The sequence below is a fragment of the Frankliniella occidentalis genome, unplaced genomic scaffold (assembly GCF_000697945.3).
Source record: "Frankliniella occidentalis isolate FOCC.00 unplaced genomic scaffold, Focc_3.1 Scaffold3, whole genome shotgun sequence".
NCBI lineage: Eukaryota > Metazoa > Arthropoda > Insecta > Thysanoptera > Thripidae > Frankliniella > Frankliniella occidentalis.
This window is the reverse complement of record NW_026267133.1, coordinates 694,492-705,354: the sequence shown is the minus strand read 5'-3', so window position 1 is coordinate 705,354 and position 10,863 is coordinate 694,492. Positions and strand designations below refer to the sequence as shown.

General features: G+C 37.2%; 4 protein-coding genes across 5 annotated transcripts; 2 read left to right on the top strand and 2 right to left on the bottom strand.

Annotated features, from left to right (window-relative positions):
• Positions 1 to 45: 45 nt before the first annotated feature.
• Positions 46 to 6,068, top strand: LOC113204982 (uncharacterized; the record flags this gene model as incomplete). The annotated part of the gene is given in 13 exon segments (XM_052266137.1): positions 46 to 185; positions 276 to 405; positions 508 to 645; positions 733 to 1,032; positions 1,121 to 1,441; positions 1,551 to 1,688; positions 1,777 to 1,922; positions 2,029 to 2,201; positions 2,281 to 2,444; positions 2,526 to 2,677; positions 2,764 to 2,984; positions 3,583 to 3,744; positions 3,830 to 6,068. Coding segments are annotated over 13 exon segments (3,798 nt in total), but the record flags the coding sequence as incomplete, so codon positions are not given.
• A 104-nt stretch (positions 6,069 to 6,172) lies between these two features.
• Positions 6,173 to 7,214, bottom strand: LOC113204986 (acyl-coenzyme A thioesterase 13-like). Its single transcript, XM_026420390.2, has 3 exons — positions 6,988 to 7,214; positions 6,634 to 6,821; positions 6,173 to 6,546 (listed from the first exon to the last, which is right to left on the bottom strand). Exons 1-3 carry the CDS (start codon positions 7,063 to 7,065, stop codon positions 6,390 to 6,392), a joined length of 423 nt encoding a protein of 140 aa, XP_026276175.1. The 5' UTR covers positions 7,066 to 7,214; the 3' UTR covers positions 6,173 to 6,389.
• A 120-nt stretch (positions 7,215 to 7,334) lies between these two features.
• Positions 7,335 to 8,512, bottom strand: LOC113204964 (tRNA-splicing endonuclease subunit Sen15-like). 2 transcript variants are annotated; one of them, XM_026420353.2, is made up of 4 exons: positions 8,382 to 8,512; positions 7,978 to 8,059; positions 7,720 to 7,900; positions 7,335 to 7,635 (listed from the first exon to the last, which is right to left on the bottom strand). In XM_026420353.2, exons 1-4 carry the CDS (start codon positions 8,406 to 8,408, stop codon positions 7,416 to 7,418), a joined length of 510 nt encoding a protein of 169 aa, XP_026276138.2. In that variant the 5' UTR covers positions 8,409 to 8,512; the 3' UTR covers positions 7,335 to 7,415. The 2 variants fall into 2 exon arrangements, with proteins under 2 accessions (XP_026276138.2, XP_026276139.2); XM_026420354.2 differs by lacking the exon at positions 8,382 to 8,512 and adding an exon at positions 8,149 to 8,358.
• LOC113204963 (zinc finger protein 543-like) lies at positions 8,461 to 10,385 on the top strand. The gene is made up of 4 exons (XM_026420352.2): positions 8,461 to 8,604; positions 8,696 to 8,930; positions 9,058 to 9,210; positions 9,300 to 10,385. Exons 2-4 carry the CDS (start codon positions 8,790 to 8,792, stop codon positions 10,203 to 10,205), a joined length of 1,200 nt encoding a protein of 399 aa, XP_026276137.1. The 5' UTR covers positions 8,461 to 8,604; positions 8,696 to 8,789; the 3' UTR covers positions 10,206 to 10,385.
• The last annotated feature ends 478 nt before the right edge of the window (positions 10,386 to 10,863 follow it).

Sequence of the window (10,863 nt, the reverse complement as noted above, 5' to 3'; positions counted from 1 at the left end):
AAATAATTATTAATTTTTTTGTTTTTGTTTTTTGTTTAATTGTAGGTACCATTAATAGGTCATTTACTCCAACTCACAGTGCAAGTTCTATGCATAGACCAAATTCCTCAGTATGAAGTGGAACGCATGTTTTTAATGCCTCAAGCATCCAGATCACTGGCAGTCCTTATGACGTCCCTTCTAAGGTACCTGCACATTTCATCTATGACTGTAAGTGTAAATACTAGGCTGTGCTAAAATAATTCAATGACTGTGCCTCTTACCCTGTGTTTTAGTACTCCTGTTCAACGACCTAAGCTTCAACACCTTCCCCCTATGCCATACTCAATCTGGAGTCGAAAGCTTTCACAAAGAGTGGCAGTTTGGTACAAAATGTTTCAAACTAGAAACCATGATTGGTTAAAGGTATATTTCACTGCATGCTTTTTAATGATAAATCTTCCATCTATCATTTAAATTAATCCAATATATAATTTAATCTTAAATTTTATTATTTTTAATAAATAGGTTTTTGAGCTTTGTGGAATAGAAAAAGAGTTTTGGAATATATTGGGGGATTGGAATCAATTAGAAGACTATGAGTTTCATGAGCTCAGCTTTCACCAAAGGGTTTGGCTAGTAAAATCTCTCTGTGATTACCAAGTTGTAAGTTGCAAGCTTTGGTATAATATGCCTATATAGTATCTGAAATGAAAGTTCTCTTTGCTCTTAACATTTATGTTTCGTTTTTAGCACAACCATAAAACAATGCAAGATGCTCTAGCAGATCACTCTCTACAAGAGCAAAACTGTGAGATTCTTGGTGTAGATCGTCACGGAAGACAATACCTTCACTTTCCGCAGTTTTGCTGGTCACCTGGTCTATGCTCTTGTGTTCGTGTGTACCGTTGTGTTATTCCTGTTGAAAAACCCCGGTCACCTGATCCTACTGAAGAGGCTCCCAACATCCTTATAAGAAAAGGAAAAGGCGATTTTCTTCCCTTGTGGTTTAGAGATCGAGGAAGGGGCAGAGGGAAAAGTGACAAAGGATCTGTAAGAAGCCCATTTTTGTCACTGTTTTGGCCTCTGAGTTTTCTTTTCTTGTTAGTTTTAACAAAGTATTTATTTATTTTTATTGCAGGCGGCTAAAAGGAGGAAAAGTGGAGCTGAAATAAACAATAGAAAATTCTTGTCTAGACTTGTTTATCGAATGCCTAATGGAATGTACATAAGAGGCGGGAAAAGACGTGGAAGTAATAGGCTTTCTGATGGTGTGTCATGTAGCCCTCGAAAGCAAGGCAATACTGACCAAACTGCTTCTTTAAACCCAGTTGAAGTATCATCATCATTAGGTGGAAACGCAAGTGATGCGGAAGGTAAAACAATGACCACTGAAGAAGTCATAGATGAATCTAGTAGGAGTTCAAGAAGGCAAACTCGTTCAAAGCGCAATGTGTCTCAGGTATGGAAGAAGATTCATAGTTGATTAAAATATTGCTGCAGCTACTGGAATAGCTAGCCAGAATGTTCAAAATACAAATCATTGTATCTTTGTGTTTTTTTCTTTTCAGGGATTTTATGCAGACTGGAGTGATAGCGACAGTTTGTCCACTGCCTCTCCTCATAGTACACCTGCCAAGAAACCATGCCGCAAAAGCCAATCACTTTCAAAGAAAGTTAATGTATCAGAAAGCAGTGGTATAAAACTGGTAAGAATTTTTGTTTTACTCACCAGATTGTAATAATTGTAACTATGTTATGTCATTTAGTTAATTCTTTTTATCAAAAAATTTCTAGAAAATAAAGTTGTCTGGGAAGACAGGGCAAGATACACCTTCAAAAGAGAGTGATTTGTCTGAGAATGATAAAAGTGAGGATGAAGAAGTTTCTAAATGTGCAGGTGATTCCTGCCATGAATCTGTTGCTGAAGAGGAGGCAAGCCGGTCAGTAATTTCCTCTCACTATGTCATTGACTAAATCTATTAGTTTGTGTGGTCTTAAATATTTGCTATAAAGTCCTTAAATATGATTTTTAAAAAAAATCTGCAGGAGTGAGTGGGCAACTTTAGCACTGAATAGAAAAAGTGGAGACTGTGGGGAAGACTCAGATGAAGGAGACGAAGAAGAAGAGAAGGATGGGAGCAGCCAGACAAGAAAGGACGATACTGATTTCAACCTAGCTGATGAGTTTCCATGGACACCCCCAGAGGGAGAACACATTAGTAATTGCTCACTATTAAAAGTTATATAATTTCTTATTTCTTTACTTCTTACACTAATGTCTACTTTTAAATTTTGCAGCCAACGGGAAACAAAAAAGACCTCATTTCAATCCAGAATGGTTACTGATGGGAGCAGAGCACTTTGAACTTGTTGCTGATTCTATTCAGGGTATTAGAGATCTCATTGATGGTTTATGTGAAGATGATGATGATGTTGGTCTCATTCAGCGACTAAAAAACTCGGTATTGCTCTACATATTTTCTCATCCACTTTTTCAGCAAATACATATTTTTCGGTACAGTGTGTTTCCTCTTTCTTTCTAGTCTGGCTCCACCAAACCAATTTGTGAGGAAAAGTTAGAACATAGACTGCAAGAATTGGTTAACGAGACCAGTTACTTTGAATTGAAAATGGAATCCAATGCTCGTAAAGTAAGATGGAAGTTGTTTGAAGAGTGGGAAGCATTTAGAAATAGGTATATATATACACCCTCACTGTGACTACTTACCATTATTTTTTGCAACAAACCTAAATACCATGAACTTGATTTTATTTTTATAGACCCATGGATGTCAAAGATGAAGCAGAACAGCATTGGCTTAATATTTTTGAGTGTGGTCTTGAAGTGCAAGGCAATACCCCTGAAGTGAAGGTAAAGGTAGAGATGGAAATTAAAGAAGAAAAGACCACTGACAGTTTGGATGGTTCTAAAGAGATAAAAACTGAAAAATGTGAGGATGCTGAACCTCCATCAGAGCTTGGAGATGATGGATCAGAAAGTGGTAGGCATCCTGCTTTTGTTTAAGTAGTTGAATGTTTATTTCAATTTGTAAAACTGTTTTTTTAATAATAAGTTAAGTCCATGGTAGTGTTTTCGATCGGGCGAGCGAGGAGCGAGCGCCTCGCCCGGCATCTTCTGTATGTCTCCCTCTCGTCTGTGTCAGGTGAGAGGAAGAGAGGCAGACGATTCCGGCCCGCCCCATCAAAAACATTAGCCCCCAGGCATAAACCCTTTTAGGACACTACAATTGTTAGACAAATATTGGAGATGTTTGCAATCAAATAATTAATTTGACAATAGCAGGGATATGGTTGGCTTACATGACAAGACTAGAATACTTGTTCAAAATATCACAGACATTGAAGGACTTTTAAATTGTACGAATTGGTTTAAGAAATACGTAGCTCCAGCATTGTCTTTGAAATCCAATCTATAGGATGGGATTTTACTAACTCTTCGGGGATAGAGTTTTGGTTGTATGTATTACTGAGGTATTCCATAGTGGGTTGGGTGGTAAATTTTTTTGGAAATGTGACTGAAAGCCATGTTTTTGATGATAGCAAAAAATGTATTCTTTAAAATCTTCTTCCCTTTTGTAGGCTATGATATTCGCCATTCCCTACGAGCTAAGAAGCCTAAAATTGATAATCCACAACTAAAGTGTTGGCTTAACAGCGATTCTGAAGAAGAAGAAAGTGACGAAGATGATGAAGATGCATGGGAAATGCCAAGTCGTCGCAAGAAAAAGAAACCTGTTGTTGGTATGTTGCTGGATACTTGAAGATTCTCATAACATTTTCATGTGTTAAATGACCCATATTGACCACAAACATTTTTTATTTTCAGGACGATCACGAAAGAGTAAAAAAGATGAGGACGAAATGGATGAAACTGGTAGTAACTCCAAGGTAGTTGGTGATAAAATATTTGATGTAGCAAAAAACTTTTCCTTTGAGGCAGAAAAGGATAACAAAGAATCTAGTCAAAGTACTGATACCTCAATGCAAAATTTATCAACTGTGACAAAACCAAAAATGAACCAGAAGTTATTGCCAAATAAACTTACACTTGATAAAGAAGGCAATATGTTTATAACATTAGGCTGTGGCACCAGAGTTCAACTGAAAAAGGATGATCAAGGCAGGATAATTGTTCCAGAAGGTCATGAGGGACTGTCAATGATTCATGGAAAAACACTGGACCAGCTCGTTGGGTCTGGTAAAGTGGTTCAAAACAAAAAGAAGAAAAAGGTCAACCGACCAGCTAACAGAAACTCTACCACATTATTTCCTTCTGAATCACAACCTGCAAAACGCTCTACTACATTGTTTCCAGCTATATCTCAACCTGGTGGAATTGTTCAAGCAAAAGAGTGGACACCTCCAGTTGTAAGCAATAACATGCAAATCCAGGGTACATCGAAACCCAAGGTTGAGACAAGTATTCAGGCTAAGGAATGGATGCCTCCTGTGGCAAAAGTAGTAGCTCTTACCCCTGCATCCATGGCTCAGTTAAAGACCTACGGCAACAGGAAAAAAAATCAAACTCCTCTGACTGTAACAAGAGTAGTATCTCAACCTCAAACCAAGAAAAAAAGTGAACCTGATGAAGTGGTTGTTTTGAGTGATGGTAGTGATGACAGCATTGAAGTCATCAAAGAAACGGAGCCTAAAAACAAAAAACAGAATGGTGTGCCGCGTATAGAGTCAGTGATTGGCAATGCAAGTGTGGACAGCTTTGCTCCTAAACCATTGACAAAGTCGGTCACCATGACTCCTGTAGCTGTTACTTTGACCCCTGTGTTCAAATCTAAAAACCAATCGCCGAGTAAAGGTGGTAAAAAACCTAACCAGTGGAACCCTGTGATATCAAATACTGTCAGTCTAGAGCCAGCTTCATCATCAACTAGAGTGCCACCTCCTGGTGCTCCCCAAGTCGTCATTACTCCCGCAAAAAATGTTCAAAACAGGAGGGTCCTTCAATCAACTGGTGTCTTCCATCAGCCAACACCAAATCAATCTTTTGTACCTGTCAATACCATTCCTATGCGCCAGGCGCAACAACAATTTGTTCCAATGAACCAGATGATGCCTGTCACAAATCAATTTCAACCAGTTGCTCAGGTTGTCGGTATGAATAATCAATACATTGTTGCAAATACTGCTCCCTTTGCTCCTATAGGTAATTCTTATTTAGTTAATGCTGCCCCTTCATACCAGTATGTTCCAATGGCTCAGGCACCTGGTCCTATACCTTTACCAGTGAGTGCATTTGACCTTGGTTTACCCCCTGGCCTCAGAGGGCAAATAGTTTTGGCCAATGGAGACAACAACCAATTCTCGTATGCTCTCAAACTTGATGATGGTGGTTTGATATTTCTTTCTAATGATCAAGTTAGTAAGATTAGAGCTGCTAATGGAGGCAAGCTGACAACAATGATCCAAATGCAAACACATTAGCATAGTTATTGATTTTAACTAATGTTATTGGTACAATGTATGTATCTATCTAACATGTATTGAAACTTTTAAGAGTTCCGTGTGAGTTCTCTGTAATCTGTGATTTTTCATTTAAGGATTGAATTTTAATATAATCTGAAATCAGTCAAAACCCTCTTTTATGTATGCAAGTTTTGGAGGCATGAAGCCTAGATTTTGTGTATTTTCATCTGCTCTGCCTGATTTATGGCATCATTAAAGAGGAATTTGCTGTGGGTGTTGGAAATTTGCAGCGAAGATCTATTTTCCTTTTTTATTAAGAATGTTATACCTGTTATTGGAATACAATATGGATTTTATTGTTTATATTAGGCTTTAAAACAGCTTTTTAGTCATAAAATTTGTCCTGTTAAAATAGTTGGAGAGTTTGAGAATAGGCTGTATTTTAATTATTGTACTTTCTCAACAGCATTTCTCTGAACCACATGTGACCTTGTAATGACTCATTCATCAACTTACAAAATGAGTAAGTTTCATAAATGCTGTGCCATTTTAACTTAACAGATCTGATCCTAGATTATAACCGTCGGAAATCTTTGAGTTTTTAAAATAAAAATAAAATGCATTTGTTTATTGCCAATGTTAAATAGTTTTGTTTTCTTTTTACTGCTTTAGTATTTATCAAAAACAGATCATGTTCAGTTAGTTTTCTTCGGAACCTTGCAAGAAAAGCAAAGAGAGGATACTGGAGTCTGGTATCACAGATTTTTTTAATATTATTATTCACGACAAGACTTTTGTATCTGCAGGGAACAAATTAATTACAAACTGAAGACTAGAGCCCCGCAACTAGCGAGCTATGCGAGCTAGACCCCTTCTTTGGCGGGTGAGAGGAGGGTCAGGGTAGGCATTTAGCTCGAGTAGCTCGCTCGTTGTGGGGCTCTACTGAGGACAATATAAAAATTACACTATGTACCAACAAATTTGGTATGACTCCCTCTTGCTAACAACTCATTAGTTTTCTTGTTTTTTATATCAACATGTAAGTAAGCTAAAGTCTTTCCAGCTTTGAGTGTTGATGCTTCTATTAATACATCTTCACCAACTTTTGCCCCTTTCAAGTATCTGTATAGATAAAAAATGAATAGTTTTTTTCGTTATTACCATCCTCTTGAATAGCAGATGCAAAACCAATTCATGTCAAATACTCACGAAACATGCAGATCAACCGTGACTCCGGGTGTTTTGCTTTTCTCATGGGTCATCATAGCCAATGTAGATATGATGTCCACCATAGTTGCCGTCATGCCCCCATGAAGGGTTCCTCCAATGTTTTGGTGCTCTTCTTCCACTCTCAATTCAGCAACACATTTTCCTTCACCCCCTGATATTATTTTGACCTAAAGCAAACAATGAATTAATTCCAGCTTTCCGTATTGATGAATAATAATTCTTATGCATTGATGGTGTTGTTCTTTATTAACTCTAGACAGGAGAACAACGACAGTACATCATAAATTAAAGGAAAAGACCGAATTTCAGGTGCTAAGTTATGTTGACGTATACCTTGCTCAACACTCTATCAAAACCTTGAGAGCTCAACCGCTTTGCCAGCATCTCTACAAGTTGTCGACCGGCTGCCATAGCACCACCACCTGACACGAACCGCAGATGGGAGACTAATGCTCAAATAGAAGATATCGTATTCAGATGACAGCGTAAAGCTTAGTATCTACACATTTGCTGCTCCTGCAGCTGATGTTTTATTTGTAGATGTATGTGAGGGTTAAGGTCCCCAGCAGAAGGTACTATAATAATAATCTGCAGAGGATGATTGAGAGGGCGGTGGTGATACTCCCGCCCTTCCTTTGAATTTCATCGGGTGATTAACAGGGACAGAGCAGAGGAGTGAGTTCTGCTTAAGGTTATTTTATTTTACGGATTTAAGTACACAGTATATGTAACATAAAAGATTACTCTGAGATTGTCTAGAACTAGGCATTATGCTCATTATCATTATTGGAATTTGAATTTTGTTTAGCCATTTCATACAACTGATTTCTTTTACGCCATAACTCAGTCTGCAATAATCTTCGTCTCTCTTCTGAAGCTTTCCTTTCTTGCACTATCTCAAGAGAATCAGGAGTAACCAATCCCTCTGTTATTTGATAGTAAACTACTGTGGAATCGGCATCTTTAAAGGCCAAAATCAGTCTAAGAAGAAATACATACATTAAATAAGATAAGTACAATAGGTGACAATTAAGGATCAATTGCTAGGAGAGAAGAACTGCATACCCTCGATTCTTTGTGGAAAGACTGTTTTGAACTTTTTCAAGCCAAGCAGGTGATACAGTATATGATGCTGGCAAAGGTAAATAAATGTTTGTCTCGACATCACTTTCATTTTCTCTTCCAATTAAATAGATTATGTCTAGTGCCTTGCAGAACTGATATTGAAGATCCCATACCGCCTTTACTGTAAGGTAATAGATATTTTATTTAAATAATTAATGGAAAAGTCTCCAGGACAACATATACTTTTACCATACCTACCTTCCGACAAGTCCATGAACACAGCAAATGCAGCTGGTGGTATGCGTTGATCACCACATCCAAAGGAAAGCAGATCTTCTAACTATGACACAATAAACATAGGATCACTAAGCATCGCAGAGAAAAAAATGTCATACTGTCTATATGTTGAGATAAGAGTAAACTTCTTACCACAGGATGAATGTACCTATTCATCTTGAATGGAATTAACTGTTACACCTAACCTAGAACATTGTCTGTATTGTAGTAATATGGTAATATATATGGTAAAGGATTTGGCTGGGATCGGAAGAAACAACTGGCAACGTATTTTAATGTCTGGATCGGTTTAAATTGTTTGTTTTGATAGTGACATACCGGTACCCAGATAACCAAAACGGGTTTAAAAAATTTTCATACAATACCTCGTTTTTATTAATGTTATTTCTCATTTCTTCTTAAATGGGCTGGAAATCGGAAATAAGGTCACTTTTCTTTTACTTTTATTATTCAAAATATAATTGAGTTATATTAGAAAGAACACAGTTATTGTTATTAATGTAAAAATCGTATGTGCTGACTGATTCGGTGCTACGGTATACCGTCATACACCAATGAATTTATCTGCGGTAAAACATGGTTAAAAGGGTAAATGCTGGAATTTGTCTTTTGATGCCATTTGGTGTTGTGATCTATATGTGCCAGTCTCTGTACTTGTATATTTCAACAACAATTTCAGGATTACAATACTTCCTGACTGAAAACAATGAAAAAACATGGATATGAAAGCTTTGGTTATTCAATGGAATAACATTAAATTAGAATAACACTATATGTCCAACGCCGCTGAAGATCCTGAATCAAACATAATGGAAAATGTAGATGGTCCTGACTCTCCTCCGCTAATTATTCCCCTCTCGGAACATTTAGATCTAGGCCCTCAAGACGCTCTTTGTTTTGATGTTAAAATAGAGGTAAGTATTCTCGGAACAGTTAATTTTAGAATTAGAATATAATAAGGGGAACTAAATTTCAATTCAAGCTTAATCATGAAACAATTTAGCACTGCTTATCTAGTTTACGCAATCAATTTTCATTCAGGTTCAACCAATCAACCAAAGTGGCTCTCTCCCTCATTCACGGGAAGTAGCAGTGCGCAAGAGCTCAAAAACAATTAAACCCAAGATAGTAAAGAAAAGTACATCATCCAGCAATGCAGAAATTCGACCATATAAATGCAGCAAATGTCCGAAGGTATGGAGCGCAGTTGTTTGCATCATTCTATTTTTACCGTATCGATTAAAAGGCTTTATTGTAATTTCAATTTCTTGTTTTGTTAACAGGCTTTTGTCACTCGGCAGCATTTTGAACGACATACTAATCTTCACTCCATGGAGACCCTTTACCCGTGCCAACAATGTGACAAAGTATGTTTAGATAGGTCATACTTATTACGTCATATCAGAACTCACGCAGCAGAGAGGCCATTTGCTTGCACCATTTGTGATAAGAGGTTTCGCACATTGGCTAATCTAAAGAGGCATACAACTAGCCATGATCAAAGCTTGCGCCAGTTTGCATGTACGGAATGTGGAAAACGTTTTCCAGACAATAGCAGTCTTAAGAAGCATTATCTTGGGCATAGTGGAGTGAAGACTCATATTTGCATCATATGTGCAAAAGGATTTAATTATGTTGGAGACTTGAATATGCATATGAAAAGCCATGAGCTAGTGAAAAATTACCACTGTGCTGACTGTGGAAGAGAATTTTCTCGGCATAGCAACTTGATGAGACACAAGGCAGTTCATGCTGAAAATGGTGTTTTCCAATGTACTGTGTGTAGTGTTAGTTTTCAACATGCTGCCACGTTAACAAGACACATATTGTCAAATCATCCAGGACACATTAAAGTGAAGAAAAGGACATTTCCTCCATCAGATGAAATGAGACAATCTGTTAATGATAAGAGTATTTCTCAATCAGATGACGAATCTTCAAATGACACCTGTACTGAAATTAATTCTAACAGTGTAGGAGACGAACAAGTTGAAAAAAATATTGGAAGCTCATCAGAACACATTGCAGTAGTTCCTTCTAGTTCGTCATCATTTGAAATATATCAAATTGATGGGTCTGGTGGTCTTGTGAGAGTCACTGATGCCCTTTCAATTCAGTCCTTGCAATTAGTAAATAATGAACAATCATCGTCTGAGCTGTATCAAACTTATGCATATAATGGGGCTTAGCTATCATGTATTGATGATTATGATAAATTTTGAGGGGTGAGGGATTGGCAGCCTAGCAATAGCTGTGACACTTTAATTATGTAATTCCCATTGATGTGTAGTAATTTGCATTGACTGCTCTTTTTCTTTTTGTGTGTGTGTATGTGTGTAGCTTTTCTTTGTTTATTTTATACAGTTCAACCCCAATATAGCGTTACCCTTCGGGAAACGAAAATCGCTACGTTATGAGCGGGAAAACGTTAAAAACGGGTATAGATCCCATAGGTTCAATTGACCCTGTAATTGGAATTTGCGACGCTATATCCGGCTAAACGTTATATCTGGGCAACGCTAAATCCGGGTCAAACTGTAATTCCACCCCTAAGACATTTTAAATTTTTACCTTTGGTTTTCACCTGTAAATTGATCTCAAGTTGAATATGTTATTTATTTATTTTTTAATGGATTTCTTAAATGATGAACAGCAATTTACCATACCATGTATAAATTTCTGCTGCTTGTGTTTGGGTTTTTTCATTGATGTGATAAATCACTAAAATAAAATGTAAAAAACTTACTAAAATGTTTGATTAGTACTAAACTCAATGGAGAAGAGACGGCTCCGATTGTCCGAAGCTCGTTTGTCCGAACCTCGTTTGTCCGAACCTAATTTATCTAT